The sequence below is a fragment of the Bombus affinis genome, chromosome 5, assembly GCF_024516045.1.
Source record: "Bombus affinis isolate iyBomAffi1 chromosome 5, iyBomAffi1.2, whole genome shotgun sequence".
Classification (NCBI taxonomy): Eukaryota; Metazoa; Arthropoda; class Insecta; order Hymenoptera; family Apidae; genus Bombus; species Bombus affinis.
Window position 1 is genome coordinate 2,910,016 of NC_066348.1, and position 20,200 is coordinate 2,930,215.

At 36.9% G+C, this 20,200-nt stretch overlaps 1 protein-coding gene across 1 annotated transcript; it reads right to left on the bottom strand.

The window, feature by feature from the left end:
• Positions 1 to 10,766: 10,766 nt before the first annotated feature.
• On the bottom strand, positions 10,767 to 14,342 carry LOC126916512 (zinc finger protein Noc). Its single transcript, XM_050722368.1, has 2 exons — positions 13,591 to 14,342; positions 10,767 to 13,193 (listed from the first exon to the last, which is right to left on the bottom strand). The coding sequence occupies exons 1-2, from the start codon at positions 13,675 to 13,677 to the stop codon at positions 11,826 to 11,828; spliced, it is 1,455 nt and encodes a 484-aa protein (XP_050578325.1). The 5' UTR covers positions 13,678 to 14,342; the 3' UTR covers positions 10,767 to 11,825.
• Between the last annotated feature and the right edge of the window lie 5,858 nt (positions 14,343 to 20,200).

Sequence of the window (20,200 nt, forward strand, 5' to 3'; positions counted from 1 at the left end):
GTCGTTCTACATACGATGCTCCAAATAATCAAAATATCGTCTTGTTGTTTTATTCGGATGAAAATTATCCAATATTACAAATTTGTAAAATAGAAAAGTTAAATAGAAGACATTCAGTTTCTCGATTAAACAAGAGTAGCTAGTACATATATTTATTAAATCGTATTCCTCTTCTCCTCGGTGTCGAAGGATTGAAGTTGTACGATATTAATATTATTAAAAATCTATATTAAAATATTCAAAAAATTTTATTATCATATATGAGAAATATATTTATGTTAAGAAATTATTTTGCGTGAAATGTCACTGTAGCTTGATTTCTAAGATCATTGTACGATTTTGCAAACGACTTATTTTGTGTTATTCGACAATTACAATTTTCATAAATGATTTTCACCTTCCTTAAAAATCTTTTAATAATCATTTTAATACAGATGACCGGATTTATTCCAAGATTATTCATAACTTTTGTTATAAAAAAAAAATGTAGCGTCCATCTATTTAAAAGATCGAAAACAATGTAGAAATTTGGAAATTTCGACAGGTGATTAAAAATATTAAATAGTATCTGTATAGCTTTCCTCGAACCATGTATGATATTTATCTGAAACAATTCTCGCTAAAGCTTTTATCTGCGGAGCGATCAAAATATATACGTATATATATAGTTGCAATTACACGCGCTTCATTCTGTAACGTAATATAAAGCATCGTTTCAACGAGGTGAATGTTTAAAAAGTCACAGAGACGGTTTAATCAAAGACTCGTCTGGAAGGCGTACAAATTGAGCTCGATAATTGATTCGATAATTCCAGCAGCAATAAACTTTCGTATTTCAATGAAAATCTCTTGGTGTAGATTTTAATTTCTATTTGCAATATCGACCCAAGAGGTTACGCGGTGCTTGTTGTCTAGAGAGCACAAGCCCGGCAAAGACATTGCGGTTCATTAAGACGAGGTTGCGGCTGATCCTTCCTGATTCCTTGTATTTAGATTGTAAAACGACGCGATAAGGAGCGCGAAGGCGCCTTCCATCCGAAGGTATATCTACCCTCGACTGGGCCGGATATATACGGGCTCGCAGGATAACGCGAGGCAAGAGATAGCTCGGGTTTAACCCCTCGCCAAGCACCGCTATACCTCCTCTTACTTAGGAACTCCTTGGCTCCTTATCACCAGCCCCGGCTATAACCAACCGAAGTTTCCTCATCAATGTCCCATCCAACCTGGCGTCTGCGACTTCCTGCCTCTTCTCGAGTGCCTCGTTATACGGCTTTTGTCACTAACATTTTACTTGGAAATTACGATACCGTGCTTTAAGCGAAACAAAGACGCTTGACTCATAGTAATTCCGATCTGCGGAATAGCATAATTAATGGATATCGTGTATCATGTTTCGATGAAATCAAACCAAGTATGGCAAATGAATTGTGACGTAAAGCATAGAAATCCATCATCTTTTGTTTCGTGGATCAATCTCTCGAAACAGAGCAATTAGTTTATTAAAATATCTAAAGATGCGTACAAAATGTCGCAAGTTTTCAATAACTAAATATATGTATTTGTATTCGGGGATTGTGGTACGAACGTTTTCCTCGTGTATTCGTTTATAGAAATAACTGAAACAATTCGAATAGCGGCGAAATAAAATTCGTACTTGATTGTGATAATTTTCTGAAAATCTTCGAAATAAAATGTTCTATCAAATATCATTTTCTTCTCTCGACACCATGTTACCACGAAATCGGTAACAGTCGTTGAGAAATGTCGACTGTACGCCGCGTTTTGTGGACGGGAGTAGCAGAAGAAAAAAGCATAAATGCCGTATATAATAACTACATGGCTCGCTCACAGATAAATGCAAGTATGACATATATATGTATAATGAAATGTGAGTATCGTCTCTTGTCAGTCGGCTCCGTTACACCAATCACAATTACTCGGTCGGCTCCTTTGTAGTCGACTAGATTGAGAGATAACTTGCTCCTTCATGCTCGATCCAATAATTTAACGTAATTACAAGCGTAGCATGCTGGTAGATAGGCTGCAGACGCGGCTCAGGCAAACACATTTGAAACTGCGTTCCATACCATGCCACGACTCACGACATCGTAACGTGAAATGTCTTTTAACAGAGGATCAGTGATTGGCTCTGAAATTAATTTGATTTCGAGAGGTAGGATCGCTTTCACAAACGAAGGAAAATGTAATAAAAATATTTTTCATGGCACGCCATTCCGCTTGAATTTCAGGTGAATTAATTTAATGCGTCCGTTTAATTGGATCTGCATCGTCGATACGCTTGAACGCACGATTATTTCATTGTCACTTTAAACCAAGGTGAAAGTGCACGTTAATTTCATGTCATAATGGTGCATTGAAGTGTTAATAATCGCTGTAATTAACAAGTTTGAACTGAGAGACGATCATTTCTATAAACGTAACTGACGCAACCTTATTTTGTTTACTATACGCTTCAAATGTATTCTATTTTTCACAATCTCTCTCTATTTTTCAGTACATATCTCGAATACACTATAAATTGTATATCCATAAATTTTAGCGATTTAAACGATTTCTGTATTGGATACAACTGTTTTAAAACACACATCTACACGAAGGTAATGAGACTATCTTTACATATTCTTCTACGTATTGCCTGAATTTTTTAGCATCGCACATTATTTTTCAAATTTCAAACCATTCCTTTCAATACATATTATACATACTCGAAAAAAGTAAAAAATTTTAAAGAAATTTTTTTTAAATTCTCTGTGCTATAGGTATACCTACAACCAGCCCTTAAATAACACTTTTCGTTTGCTAGTGAATACTGATCGATACGCAATAAACTACTGAAAAAAGTAATACACACCATTGTAAAAAATACATGTGTAACAGGGACATAGTCGATACTTTGAATGGACTACACGTTCTTTCGTTGGATAGAAATGTCGTAAAAAATGTTTCATTTTGATCCGTTTATTAATATAGAAAATAGTCGCTTTCATGCCGGAGGTATGTTGTAACACGAAGTTGATGCTATGTCACAAGCAGTCGAGTCAATCAAAGATAAAAAAATCTGTACTTTATTGAAACGCTATAAGCACGCGAATTGTACACACGACACACGGACGCAATGCGGCACAATGTGACGCGGCATTGAGCGATGAAATAAAATGAAAATCCAAAAGCATCGATCAATTATCATTATACATTATATTCCTACAGGTTTTAAATAAGCGAGAAAGAGGCGCGAACGAAACCGAAGTTCATGGCAGAAGGAGCCACGTGAAAAAAGGTTAATGCTATCCCATTAAGAAGACTACGATATACGACTTGTGCAACATTATCAGCCATTCCAGCGGAACGATAGTTGCCTCTTCCCTAGCCACTGCCGGTAGACTCAGCTGATCGCTATGCCGCTGTCGTTTTATGTAAATTCTCGACATCAGCTCTGACCCTACAATTAGTTATTCGCGTGTACACATAAACTTTTGTAAAGATTTCCTGGTGTCTTTCTCCTGGAATTTTCAACGATCGCACATCGACGACGCTGCGTGCTTCTGACTCGCGACGTTACAGGTATATAAAAATATTTTTATCCGATTGTATATTTTTCGCAACATATTATGATATGCAAAGGAACTGTTCGATAGGAGTCATTCAAGAGCCTCCGAGTTTTGAGTCTTCGTGATCGGCAATGAAGAGATCGATAACAATCTACCAAATGCAATCATTAAATAAAATAAATGATACTGTTGCAACGAAATATGTATATTTCAAGGTGCTGACGACCGACTGGGACATATTTGGTACTGACGTAGTAACTTACGAAATACGTGGAATGGCCTAATGCTATAGAGAGATGTAGCAAAAGCTCGGCGATGGATTGTGCACTTCGTATGGAAAATCGAAGGGAAACATGGGAGATCGGTATTTCAGACGAAGCAGCTCGGAGGTCATCCTTTACGCCGTTTCCAACGAGCTGTCCAACGATCGAGGAGATGAACGCGCATAGTCAATACTAAGTCAACGTCCAGAGACGTGTGGACGTACGTCGTTCAAGAAGAGAGAGGAGGATAGAGGGGATAACGAGAAGGAAGAAAAGGAAAAGAGCGAGGGAAACGGTGGAAGCGAGTGAGAAAGAGAGAAAGAGGGAAAGGGAGAGAGAGAGAGAGAGAGAGAGAGAGAGCAAGATAGAGATGGAAGTGAGGTCGAATAACAGGGTACGCTCCGATCAACATTAATCACTATCCGAAGCGAGTAGATAGCCGTCGAATGCTCGCTTTCTAAAGCAAGGTGAAGGGGTGGCTGATAGATGGAGGTGATGAATGGCTCCGTGACGGGGAGCGATCCATCATCTCGGGGCCGACATCACGGGAGCTGCCTACCGCGAGAGCTAGCAGGAGAGATTTCGCGCGAGAGGTCACCTCGGCTAATTCATCATCCGGTCCGTCGCGTTTGCTCTCTCCCTCTGCTCTCCTTTTACCCCTAACCATCTCGTTTCCTCGTGTCCGCTTGGCACACACTTCAACCCTCTCCTCGGTTCTTCGTCCACTTTTCTCAATCCCTTCCTTTCTCTTTCTTCTAAACTCCCTTTGTTTTCAACGTTGCTTGCCTCTGCGACTTTTCACCTTTGCGCGCGTCTGATTTCGCTATTTGCCCTATAATAGCAGCGAAAAAGCTAGGCATATGTCTTTTCCTTTACTCGACTGCTTCGAGAAAGTATCAGCCACTTAAGTATCTGAGTCTGAATCAATCTGTTCAACTCTTCGCTGAGACAGCAATCGGGCAATGTGATCAGTGAAACGGCCAGATCAGTATCTGTACTTTTAGTTAATCTCCACCGATTGATCCTTGTAAAACTTCTCATCAAGCAAATCTTATTGGATCGTAAACCATCGTTTGACTTTTAACATATTTTCGAGATTACGTCGATTCTGCTGGGTTCTATTGTAATTCCAAGAACTCTGATTCTTACCACTTTTATGCGATCAAATTCTGCTAACTTCAGCTATTTCATCATCGATGAGTAAAAATTTCGTCGAAAAACGTTTCAAACTTCTAAAGTAAAATCAGTTCTTGGCCTTGTATCTACGCGATCAACAAATATAATACGATAATAATTTTCAATGTTCTGCTAAGTCGATCATTACAATGATATACCAGACCAAATGCAATTATGATTTTTAACCGAGATTTTCTTGAAGACGCTTGAGAAGGTACAACCTTACATGTAAAACGCGATGATAACAGTAATAAGTAACATAAAAGTCTTGAGATATTGATCGTTGAAGAAATATAAAGGACTTTTTGGCTTCACTACAAACGGTTTTTTGAAGAGTAGTTCGAAATCGTATTTTGAAATTTCCTACGTAAAAGATTAGACGTAATTAAATGTCGTAATTAAATATGTACAGATGATTTGAATACTTCAATTATAATTTGCAAAATTGCGGATGCATTGCTGTACAAGCTGTCCAGTGTATGTTGTACTTACTGCAAGGTTTCGAGCAAGAAAAGTCTATTTACCATTTTATTATATCTTAAAAATATCGATTCTAACGTATATTTGAAAAATAAACTGAAAGATATTTCCAAATGCCTTTTGGAGCAATGCTTCTTCGTCAATGAGACGGACGTCGTCTTCTTGACTCTACATGATCGATGAAAATAATGTAGTATCCGTCTAACCTTTGCTTTGAAGTGGATGCTACATCAAGATTCTATGATAATCTTTTTTTGCAATAACTTTTGCGATAAGCAATATTAATTACAAAGATATAAAACTTTTTATAACGAAGACTACATCTATACAGGTGACGTATATTTCTTAGAAAGGCACTTTTAAATATTAATTCGATGATCGACGTTGACCGGAACAACAAACTAAAATATATTTTCACGTAAAATTTGTAAAGTAATTCTCTTTGGATTGTGGTGTACTTAACGAAATCTAAGCCAAATGAAATCTCTAGTCATTTTGTTTGAGCAAAAATGTTAATTGTTTTGTGATTTAGTGCAATTACATCTATCGTAATCAACGTCTGCAACGTGATATATTTTTGTTAATTTCTAGTTTATTTGTCGACGACTTCTATAAAGAGACTGCAAAGATGCCTTACTACTTTTCAACATTCCATCGATGTCGAAGAGTTAAATCGAAAAAGCTATCACCCTGGTGATATATTTATGGTTTTTCGAGTTACGATTGCGTTTTAATCGTGCGTTACTCTTTATGCCGACGTTTCATGAACATTACAGTTCTCTTCGCCAGGACAGGCCTGAAACTTCATTCCTTTTATTAATATATACGCTTAAAGATTATATCTTCGTGCACTCTGTTTATTAAGAAATACACGTAGTTTCTTCTATGACAAGCAAAAATTAATTCGCTACACGACGATCGAAGAAATTCTTTGAAAAGGGGCAGCCGCGGGTAGGTCGCATCATCGAAATTAAATGCGCTCATACGCAAACAGTGGCTGGCACTCATGCTGGGTGTAAATGGAAGTAACAAGGAGGCATAATGCATCACCGTCCTGCTGTTGCTTCTTCCGTGCAGCGCCCCCGGCACGATGACGCTGCGGGAGACGACGCGACGCGACGCCGCAGAAACGAAATCGACGAGGTACATACCTGTGCTATACGTAATGCTGCATTATATCTAACGATAACAGTGTTAGTTTTACTTTAATGTTCACAGATATCGCGATCGATGTTCACACAATAACGTTACTTTCGTCCATTTATTCCAATCGCATCTGTTCCAATAAGTTATAGCTACGATTATGCGTTATTACTAGAAAATCAACTTATATAAGATTAATCGCAAGAAATGCTGCGATTTTTATGTGATTATGAATTTTAAGAGAAATCGAAAATTTATTTATTTGCAAAATGTATCGTTACTGTTATCAGGCGCCCGATCAACGATAAGTCATTGTGTCGTCACGTAATCAAAAGTTGAGATTTATTATAGCGTGTCAAAAGCCCTCTGTTTGTCGGAAAAGAAGTAAATTCGATAGGAAAGCAATAATCCGGCGTCTTGATCGCGTTATCCGAAAATTCAATTTTATGTGACAGAAGTGCGAACATCGTAAAACCTTCAGCGACGTTTGACCTATCGATTTCGTCTTCCACAATTTCTGCCGAGGGGGATCGGCTGTAGCTTATAGATGAATTATAGTTGCTCTTTGCTGTCGCGCATTCAACGGTGATGTATGACTCGGCGGGAGATGGTAGGTAGAAAACATCCACGATGTACGGCCTGTTAATAACAGCAAGAATGAACGAACGGCTGCACAACGCGGTACACAGATGCCGCTGGCGGCTAGACCCCCTTTGTGTTTTATTACAAACGATACGTCAGCCACGATGTATGGGCTGCTTTTATCTGCGGCCTGTTATTGATGTGCTAAATTGTCTGCTGTGACTCGTAAGACTGGGCAGGATGGCTGATAGACGTCATTCGAGGATATGTTCTCAACGACAAAAAGATTCAGCCGATGACACCAGGGACTTTCATTCTTTAACCAAAATTATAGTAAATTTCTGGTAACGTAAAGTCTATATATGTACGTAACATACTATGTAAGCGTTGAATATCGAAGAACTTGGTTCCTGTGTTCAAAGCTATTCCCCCGATACTCTGTAATTAAAATTCAAAGCTTTTTTTTGCAGCTAGTCGAGTAGGAGGTTGATAATGGTTCGAGCAAAAGAGAAACTCACGTTCTAGAAATAACGGGTAATAAATCGTTTGTCACCTTTATTTGCGTCTCGTTGTACATGTTCCCGTTTTTCCCAATTATCGAGATAAATCTGGATAGAATAACAAAAAGACACCAAGCAAAAGAGAATACGCATTAGGTATAATGTACACGCTATACATATCTTACAAAATAATGATAAATTGCTATCTGTAGCGCAACGTTTAACTTTTAAGAAACTAACTGAAATAGATTTATAATCTGGTTGTGCAAAAGGGAAAAATATAATTATTGCTGCAATGACTTATCGAATCATTCGAAGGAAATACACATCAAAGCTACAAAATTATTTAGCCTGGGTAATAAAAAACAACACGTCATGCACCACCCTATTACTTTCATTGACGGTGCAATTTTACATGGCAACGCCAAACAAAGGGGATTTCAAGATTAAATAAATGCAAACAAACATGAATTATTATTACTCTTTTCATTTCATAATAAATTATATATTATCTTGAAATAGACAATAGATTAAATAACCTTTAATTAAAAATAACCTTTATACCGTGTACATATGTATTTTGTCAAAATGTTTAACAAAAAATAATAAAACATAATTAATTTTATACCGATACTAAAAGATATTACCAAATTATTACAATTATTTTTAAACTTTTTCATAAGAAAACGCATAGGTTATTCTTAAATATGGTGATTTATTATATACAGGCTCATAAGTTACTTTTCCACTTAGAAGTTATATAACCTTTAAATAAATAATAAATAAAAATATACAATTAAAAAGGTTATACAACTTTCAAATGGAAAAGTGATTTATGGACCACCCTGTAGATATAATAAATCTATCTGCTGTAAAGCAGTAACGAAATATTATATATAGCCTGGCATAAAATATGGCGATTTACCATTATATGAAATAAGTAAGCAAACTAACTAAAGTACTAGTTATGTATTTTCAACGAATTATTACATAGAGCCTAGCGTGCAGTGCAGGTACTAATTATTTAGTAATTAAAAGATAAATAAATTCAGTGAAATATGAATTACTTCTATCACACAAATTATCTATTGTTTGGTTTTAAGAAGCAAAGGAAGGAGGATAATAGACATGTTATTAAATAACGTAGTTAATTTGTAAAAAGCAATATAGTCAGAACGTATCATTGTATAAGAAAACAATCAGAGATGTATTATACATACTCGACAAGTCTTGTCATGAAATAAATTTAATTTTTTTCCAATGTTAGCACAAACACTAAAATAACGTGTTAATACTAAAATAATAAATTCAAAAAGCAATATAACGAACAGTTGTTACTAAATTTAAATACATAAATGTTGTTAAAATATATTATAGGATGAATCAACAAAATTGCAGGACAATATCTTTTTATACGTTCTTTAAGTAGAAGAGGTAAGTTCACTATTAGGATGATTCAAAATAAATTCTCAAACAAAAAAAGGGAAAAAAAACAACAACAAAGAACAGCATAGAAAAAATAAACCTTTTCGTTTGAAATAAATATAGATAAAAAATTAGGAGTATTTGAGTGGGGAAATACGGGATTTTCGTATGCTTTTGGTCCCATGTCTGAGGTTTAAATTTGGGACTAACGACCCAGAAAATATCAAACTGTAATTTTACTTCAAGAAATCTTATTAGAGATAATAAAAAGAGATAATAAAAGAAATCTTATTACAGATAATAAAGAAATAAAATATGAGTAACAAAATATATATGATTATTTTATATTTGTTTGTTATTTCATTTATTTGTTAATTCATTCTTTTGAAAATTTAAGCTATTTTGACTGAAATGCTACTTGTTACATCATAAACAAGATTAGTCCTATTATTCCACAATTGAACTTCTATTTATTGCTATTGCACAGTCATAATTGAAAATCCGATGTATATTTTATTTACATGCAATATATTTATTCATTTTCGACAGTTACATAACCGCTTTTATATTAATTTTCCAAGAAGCGCATATTTCTTAGCAGATTCAATCACAAGGGGTAAATTACGTGAATCGATCCATGTTCGTATAAATATTCTACTTAGAATGGACGAGCCACTAATTGAGACCCAACGATGCACATAATGATACCGAAATAACATGAATTCCAATCCATGAAACGGGTCGAGAACGCGAAATACGAGGAAACTATTCATCCCGACGTTTAAAATCACCGAATATTTCACTTTGCTGAGCCAGCTGAGCCTGCCACCGCCTGTCGTGGCACCCTGGCGATAGAAACGACGTTCGCAGAGGGTAAAGCAAGTCTCTCCCTCTGCATGGGTCTAAAAACCTTCAACCACCCACTCCACCACCCCCTCTCCGCATTTTCCTCCCTACTTCCACACCCTGCCCCTTTTCCTCCTTCCGACACTACGCTGCAGATTTATGCGCCCCGCCTTGCAGCGCTGATATCCGAGAACTCGCGACCTGCTCCGTCCGTAATGAAAGAAATAAATTTACTCTCCTGGGTACCCCGGGGATTGAGACTCACCGTTCGTGCGCGCACATGAACAACGAGCACCCTGGTGGTGCGCATCAGAAGCGTAGATACGGCGGTTCCTCTGCCTCTTCCTTGTCGCCTTCTACCTTTCCTACTATTTCTCTTCAATTTTTAATTTTGTACTTGCATTAATACTTTTGATATATTCAATTGGTACGATTACAAAACTATTCCAACATATGATCATTTTAAACGAATTAAACTTTTGACGTTAAGTCACAGAGAACTATATTATTAAAGCATAACATTTTTAATTTGTGGTCTACCAGAGCTAGTAACTTAACAGAAAAATATGTAGATCAATAATAATACAAACGATTTAGTACCGCAAAGTATGTCACATGAGATACGAAAATATTTTTTCTAATGAAATGATAATAAAAATTATTTTATTATACAAACATAAATAAGAATAAATAGTAGTTTCTATTAAAATAAGTTTTATCCGAATGAAATAGAATTATATACGCAACGAGTATGGAAAATGTATTAATAAAAAGACAAATTTAATGATTTCACAAACATTGTTTTTATTAAAGCGGTATGGAAACTCAACGATATTTACAAGAGATATTTACAGTGCAAATAATATCTATCATACATTATGTTCGTTCAATCAGAGTACTTTACATAACGAAGAATAAAAATCCAATGTATTTCTGAATAAATGTAAAGTATTGTTAATTATTCCGTTTATAATAACTGCATTCGGAAATTCAGAGGAAATAATAAGCACATTTCTTTCTCAGTTTTATCACTTTTACAATCTGTCACTTATACAAACGATACGAATAAGTTAGACGATACACTTCATTATAGATATAGTTTAGATACCATCATTAATGTTATCACCTATTATTTTTTCGAAAAAATAGCGTAATATCACAGTTACATTGTGGACATTAGAACATGCACGACCGTTTCAAGATCCACGCCATCAGACTATCATCACTATCATAGAAGAAAGCGATTAGTGAGTATCGCTACATAAGACTATGATTTTCGTCAACACCTAACACTATTTCCGTACGACTAATTGTGTCACTTTAAACTTCAAACACAATTAAGAAACAAGCGAATGTTTCCCATTGAACATGGAAATTAATTAGCACTTGAAAATTTCGCTACGCACGGCGTTTTTGCTACTTGTCCATAGGTTTTTGAACTTGGTTACAAAGATCGCAATACTTTACGCAGTAACGTGCCATATAGAAACATTCCTATCGATTCGAAGATGTTTAAGGTGTCTATCCACGGTGTACATGTTCTTCCCTACATAATGATCAAACGTTAGGAGGTACGTTAATATAGGTTTTCCGCAAAGAATGATTTGATGGTGAAACGTTAAAGTCACAAGATATCTTTATAAACTTTAATTGTAATCTTGAATTTATACACACATGTTGTATATATATATATATATATATAGATATCTTTTTAAATAAATTTATATTATACACGTTTAATTATTTACACAACAGATTGTCAAAAGCTCATTTTGACAATTTCCTATTTTACACTATTGTAGACTGTACACTGAAAATGTTTACACCGGAGCACCAGTTTAAGGATGTACTGCAGCACCAATTCGCTGGCCGTAGATCGCGTATGGAGAATAATAAGGTCCTAATGCGTTGAAAGCGCTATAAGGTGATGCGGCGAGCGAGGCTGGAAGAGGTCCCGTCGGTGGCTTTCCGTATGGGTGATATCTGGCGCTCAACGGACTCAAAGAAGGCGTCGGGTAAGACCCGCCGCTCGCACGATGTAAAGCTGCCGACGGCGAGAGCAAAGGATGCGGATGTGGATTACTAAGTAAAGCGGCTGAAGACGAGGCATGATCGCCACCGGTTAAACTTGTGTGACTACGAAGATGCTGAAGAAGCTCTTCCGATGTAGTAAATCGCTTTCCACAATAAGAATCACCAGCGATCCAATTACAAACGTATGGTCTACCACCAGTTAATGTGGACGGGTAAGAAAGCGACGGTGGAGCCATAGGACCAAACGATGACAATGCCATTGCCAAACCGTACTTTTGATGATCACATTGTGTACATCCACTCGGACAAGTTCCAGTACTCATCATTAGCTGCGCGCTGTGCATACTGTATTGGCAGCCAGTACAGTAAGGATCCTTACAAACTGGTATTAGGGCATCCGCACCGGTCGGAGTCTTGACACGAGCGTAATTCAGATATGGGTTTCCACCAGTCGGAGTACTTGATGGATAACCCAAAAGAGCTGCTGCTGCAGCGTGATGGTGTGAAAAGGGAGATGCACCAGCAAACGGTGGTCTAAACGCTGGATTTTCTGCTAATCCGGGTGGGCAACAGAGCGGGTTTCCAGAAAATCCCGGAAGACTAGGCTTATATGCACCCAAGTTCGATTCCTTTGTATGACTGCCAGAAAGAATCTCCATGCCTGATCTAATGATGGGGCTAGTACCATTGTTGTTATTACGTGGCGATCCATCGGTTTTGTCTCGATCCGCCGGTGTCTTCCGATCAGTGGATGGAGTGGTACTTGCCGTCGCTGTCGCTTGAGTCGCGGGAGAGGCTGACTTTCGGCCGACGGGCGTACGATTTCCCGATGACTTTTTTTCTGTGTGACTGGTATCACTCACACTTACACTCTCTTGACCACTAACACTGTGAACACTTGCTTTCGACGCAGGTCTACTTTCGTCAGTAGATTTTTTCGAAACAACATTAGTTTCGTAAGGCTTAAAAGCCAAGGATTTCCCGTCCGACGGGCTGCTGCGTGTACTACTCCGTTCCAACTTTGCAGCTGGTGGAGATTTTGCGTTTGTACCGGTATTCATACTCTTCGGCGTTTTATCCAGCGGAGAAATCAAAGGCTTTGTTGGAGAATCAGCACCTATCTGACTGCATGTTTGGGCCAATAAAGCTAAAGGACTCTTCTTCGCATCCAACTGTAAAATAAAGTTGTGCAACTCGTTACAAATCAATATCTATGTTTGATATTTTATAAATACATACTAAAACTTTGAACGTAATATCGTGAAACATTTATTATTTTATGAAATACACACGAAAAGATCGAATAGGTTGGTGTACAGCAACCCGTCGGACATCGTGTACCGTCGGTATACGACAAACAAATGAAACATCTTATTTTTGAATATTCAAACGAAGTTCATTCGATTTTCCATAAAAAATAATGTTGTTAATTTTAATTTATATACAAAATAACAAAAAGAAATAGAATAATGTAAAAATTGTAGTACTTTACTCCCTTCACTGCATCCACAATTAAATAATTTAAAAATTGTTTATCAAAAACAATATTTTTTTGAAGCATATACTAACCGTAGTTGGAAGCGGAGAAAGATAATCCGGTTGTAGATATTGATTGTGTCCAGTAGTCAGCATACCGCCTTCCTCGAGGACAACCATTTGGTTTTACACTTATTAAGCCAATCACTGCACAAAACTACAAGTAAATCTTCACAAATCACGAAACAGAAACAAACTGATGAACGTAAACGTTTTAAATATTCCGGGGCACAGTTTCGATATACGCTTTAGTTGATCAATTTCTCCGTGATATGAAACGATTAAACGCAAACGATGTACACCAAGTGGAATCCAGGAAAATAGTGGCAGCTCTCGACGGAGCTGTTCGGTGCACGAAGTGGAATGCGACCGCAACGCCGCCTGGCGACACGATCCGCTCTCTTCCCCTCCTTCTTCGGCAAGCCAGGGTGTATAACCTGTCCTCTCTTGTCGTCCCCACCAGTTCTAGTCGAAGGATTATGGTGGGAGAATTGCGGTGGGGTTTGGCCCTGTGTGGGGTGTGGGAAGGCATTCTAATTCAACACGCCACCCATGATGTTGGCCCGACGATGACAGCTCCCATCCCGGCTTTGATATTTCACCGCTTTTACAGCCGTCCATCCCCCCCTCTCTCTCTCTTCTCCTCTTCCGTCCTCTCACTCTGCACACCCCTTCCAGTTTGCCTACCATAGCTACCTCGACACGGAACCGTCCCTGCCACCACGGCAACCCGATATTTTATACCGTGAAACCTGTCTGTCTCTCCGACCGGCCCCGCTTAATAAGCAGCTTTCAAAATAGAAATGTAATGGGTTGGTGGGGAAGGGAATGTCGGGTGATTGATTGCTCGCTCAGCGACTTACCGACTTGCCACAGCCCACGGGGTAACGAATGACAGCCACTTAAGCGCTGTTTGCCTACAGTTTTGTAAAAGCGTTTTAATTATCGCCCCAACCGCGCCTCGACTTTGTCGCATACTGACTCACCGGATACTAAACGATTCGAGCTACTGATCTCTTCTGACTTCCGTGCTAAGATAACACCATTAAATAATGTAAAGTAATGGAATGTACACGTTTCGAGGAATCGTCATTCTACCAAAATATAACGAACAAACACAAGCGCTGGCATTACTTTTAAATAAACGTCTTTGAAATTTTCGTTGCGAATTTCCGCTATAAATTATTTTCCAAACACAACAAGATGCGTTTTGATTTCTACTTTAGCTTTTATAGTCATAGTTTATCATAATATGTAATCAATAATGTATTAGTTGGAAGAAAAATACCGTTTTCACGACTCATAGAAACTGTTTTCGCAATATGGTCGCAATAGTATTTATGCGAAACCTTTAAAACAAACGTGTGTTCTGTGCTGTGTATTAATAAAAGCTACGCATCGTGACTGCTGCACCCGCCAAACGTGGCCATTAAAAAACTTGAATACCAGCTGCGTTGAAACTCAAACGTTCCGCGCGGTTAGGGGATTGTGGCCATTTCACGCGGTATGACTTTAAGTAAGATAAAGCGATCGGTGAAGCAGTTATGTTACAAGGTAATTACAACGAATTATGACAATATCCACACGCTGGTTACGTAGACCGCATAATCGCGGTAAGCAATAATTAGCCCGAGAAACACTTTGTGTAGAAATGTACGCGAATAGTGTCTGAGAAATGTATACAGTTATGTCGGTTGCAGTTTAAATTTAAATTCATAATGTTTTTGGAGTTTCGAAATGGTATAACATACAATAAAATACGATCAATTTTAAACGCAAAGTATCCTATGTAAAATTTCAATTTTAGGTCAACTTCCAACAGAAACAGATGGAAAAAACGGAATAAAAATATAGAACTATATTTGTTACTGATTTAGAAATATGTATATATGTAGATATTAAGAATTTTAATAACATTCTGTACATATTTATCGTGCGTACTCTATTTGTGAAGAGTGAAACGAACAACAATTATAGTACATTAATTATGTCTAATCTCACACACATTATTACAATTTGCTATTGCATAATTAAGATCGTAACGTATTAAACAAATCTAAGAATAACGATAAATAATATTGAAAGTCTACTAATAAGAATGATTGCGTCTGTATGCGTTGAACTTCCATTTTCAACTAAACAGTGGGATACAAGGTAATATTAAATCTTTCTATCGTGTAATATTTCCCAGAAGAAATAAAGGTCTTTGGGAGTTCTACTTCCATTCTATATCTTTGACTTTCTGTATCCCTCTCATTCCTCTTCTCTCCTTTCTCCTGCTCTGTTTCTCTGAAGTTATGGCGCCGTTAATACCCCAATGGCAAGTCTTTGACGTTTTGACGCTGACGGATGAGTTTACGGCTAATATAGTTCTCTTTCATCTCCGCCGCTCCTTCAGTCCACGTTTCGGAGATTTCAAAACGTCAGCTACCAGACGGATAAAGATTCAGCTTTGATGTGTTACTGACAGATGCAGTGACATAAACAATGTTTATTATATAAAATGCAATGCTAATTGCATCTGATGTGAAATATGCATTATTTCGTCAATCGTAGGAAAATGTATACATGTATGCAAACAATAAATCTGATAAATATAGATATAGATCATGCTAGTTTTGTGAAAATGTCCTTCTGATGTAACAATAATGCGATCGTAAAGTAATTTAAGTAATAGTAATTTAATGCGTACACAATTCCTTTCTAGTTTACAGTAGTTGTAAAATGAGGGAGAGAAAGGGGGAGGGGTAATATAAGTGGGTGATGCAATAAATAGAATATATGAAATGGTAGATATTATGATTAAACTATAATTTTATTAGACTATAATTTTCCGAACTATTACAGACTCGCATTAGGGTACTGGTTAGTCATACCTGGCTATAAATAGATTTAAGAAATTGGGAAATTCTGCCGGTCGTAAAAGCTTTTATGGGCTGTGTTATAAAAATGTCAAGTGAGAATGAAGAATCATAAACAACAATAAAAATTATATTTTATGAATTTGGAAAAATAACATGATGTGTCAATCAATATATAAAATGAAATTATATTTATCTTAAAATTCTATAACGAAAGAAGCTTCTATAAATCATTTTCTAAAAAAAATAGTTTTTAGAATTATTTATATTTAAATATATGGAAATTGATAAGACTGGCTACTAGTGAACGTGTGTTGACCTAGAAACGGCAGCTGTCCTCCATTTTTCCGTTTCGAAAGCCAAAGAACGCTTACGAAGTATATAATTTATAATCCATGCGTCAATTCGAATCAGACATTAGACCGCAATAGCTTTTCAAACATCACCGCTATTTTCAACGAGATTTAACAATACTTTAGTAATACTTCAGGATGATCGTTCTTCATGACGTATTGTGACCAAACGAATTCGCTTCGGGGACAATAGATACTAGAACGCTGGATAAAAGTGTAAAAATGCTGACAAGCGGATAATAAAGGAGGCAGTCAGTCACTTTGAGAGATGGCGCGGAACAAAGAGGGTGAAGGAAGAAGGAGAGGGGAAGCTGGGGAAAAGTTGCTCGGTGAGCCGTGAAAGGGAAAAAGATGGATGAACGCAAACGCAGTTGGCGTGCACAGAGGAGAAACAGAATTTGCGGCCGGTAATAAATCATAGCAGTCTTCTTTCTTCTCCCTTCGCCTCATCCCTTACTTCTTATATATCGAACTCGAAGCACGAAATGACAGGGGGGCGCTACGTGATTATGTACGTATCGTTGCTTTCCAATACAATCTATGTTGTAGCAACTTCCGCCAAAATGTGACCTGTTTGTCATACGTTTATCTTCAAATTTACGAGTTCCTATATTAGACATAACAATATATTGTTTATTGAAATAGGAGATAGGAAAATTAAATTTTTTTTTTTAACAAACAGTGTCATTTGAAATGTCATGATTCAATGTCAAATATTCGATAAAATCACAATATATGTCGTATGGCTCTGGGAAAAACTGTTATTTGGTGCAATATTATACGGCACGTGAGTGATAATAACAGTAACGAGCGCTCAAGCAACAACAACATAGCTGCGTGCGACTAGCTCGTAATTATTTCTGACATGGCGTTTCATCGGTACGGTGATCAAAAAGGTCACGTCGTCAGGCTTCCGACAATGTGACAGTCAATACATTGACCAGGAAAGAGGAAGAGAAAAAAATATGTGCGGCAATAATAATAACAGGGGCTGGAGGGAGGGATGGAGACGTAGACAGAAATACGAAGCTGGTGCAGCGCAGACAACTCGGCAAGGGCCTCGTTGCCTCATGTTTAAATCAGCGATAACGAGAAGCCTCGGTGACATATGTCACTGTCGCTGTCAGCCGGCTACACAATCAATATAGTCACCCACCCGTCCGTTCGTTCGTTCGTCCGTCTGTCCGTCTGTCCGCCAGCTAGCTTGCTCTCAGCCTGCCCGCCTGCCTGCCTGCCTGCCTGCCTGCATGCCTGCTTTTCAACCTTCACATGCATAGACCGTATTCCACCCGATAATGTATTCGGTACGTGACTTCGTATTCGACAAATACAAGAGCGTCCTCGGTCCGGCGCGACGATACGACCGCGACCCGGACCAACCACTATTGCAAACTATCTTCGCCGCTAGCCAAAAGACATTTGCTTTTATGGAAAAACGAATCGTGTAATAGGATGCTTTCCTCCTCTTGAACGACCACTTTCGTTCTTCCTTTCAATTCTATTATGCATTCTGCATTTTGCTATTCATGCTACGGGACATTTCTTCTCATTTCATCACTGCGTCCATCTCACCAATCTATTAGTATTTTTCAAGATTGAATTTTACAGATTAGTCGAGCTTGGATTTTATTACGGAATACATTTATTTTAATTACCTAACAATAGAATGTATTAAGAAGTACAAGAGATCGTAAAATAAATTTATATAATGCGTGGAAAATGCTTACCTTGTTTCAAACGTTATTACGTAAATGCTACGTATTTCGTAATATTACAAACATTCTAGTGTATGATGATAGATACTATTTATTCTTTTGATTATTTTTCGACAAGATGTTTCTTCGGATTTTTTAAAATAGATAGATGGGTAATTTAAAAATAACAATAAATGTGGTTATTATATATCTTAATCTTAAAAATTATGAAATATGAATACGAAATGTAAAATTGTCGTTAAAATTTAATGGGACGATATCACTGTATATAATCTAGCTTCAAGTAATAAGTGTGATACATAATTATTTTATCGACTTATATAACTTAATTGAGATGGTGGACGAAGTGACAGTTCGTCCATCGTCTTTCTACATTGATTACCTTGTACATATATATTTTCGATCAAATAGGTTTATCGGTGTCAATCAATAATAGCGGCTTAACGATTAAATGACTTGTTGAAAGTGTACGTAATGTATTTGTATGATGAAAAATCGCCGTGAATGTCAATGTGTTAAGAATCATTTATTAATTATAAAATTATAATTGTATATAGACAATGTAAAAAACGGAATATACAATTTGCTACAAAAAATTATTAATCTTTCGGTTACCGTTCATAATTAATGTAATAACATCAATTTATTCCACGGAAAATCATGGTTCTTTGTTGATTATCTAAACATTTGACGTAGTTACATAGGTAATTATCGAAGCGTTTAATGCTAATTCGATCTACTATAAATCTCTTAATTACTTGAAGCACAAATGTCTGTTTATACGCTTATAAATATGAATGAAGCAAGACGAAACACGAAGTGTGGAGACATAAATCATATTCAGCATACTGAAAAGCCGGGACGCTTATATAAATCATATTAAATTTGTATAATAATGGTAAAATCAGTATATACATAATTGTAGTATGTTAGTAAGTAAATTGCATATAGTATGCGATTTTATGATGTATCTCACTCGTGCATACAATGATATATTTTATTCTTGATACGTTTATTTTTGTATGAATTTTCATTGTTATAAACACGGTATCAACATGTAATGTATCCATATATTATATATTTATCATATGGATACATACGAGAAGATATGTCCGTAGCAAAATTTATTATGTACTTATCTGTATCGTATCTTTTGTGATTTCTTATAAAAAAGTGCATTCAATTTATTGAGCCAGTCGTAGAGCGATGAGATGAAAAATTAAGAAAGGTCTCTGCAAGAATTTTTTTCGTTTTTTGCACTTACGTTTGTAACGTCCTCCATGTAGTATTTTGAAAAACACGTTTGTTGAATACAGATTGATTTCTAAGACTTCGGAGTGAATTAACTCGAGGTGCCACTGTATCGCACGTGACGAAAAAAAGGTCATTCGAAAGGGAGCTTCAGGTATATCGAATTTATTATAGGCACTATGCGCCGCCATCCTCCGATCTCCACTCCGAACTATACCCTGGGGATCATATTTTATGTTTTAATCTCTCCATTGTTCCAGGTATAACGGAGTTTAGAAAGAAAAATAATGCCTACTCGGAACACACAAAACTGTCGGCCATAAAACACTCGTGTCGGGTCACCCAGCCAATGCGCAATTGCGCAGGCGTGCACGACCTGCATTTTTATGTTGGCGGTAAGGTCCGCGTACAGATTTTCTCCAAAACGTCGGATAAAAACGTGGACAGAGAAAAAATACGCTAA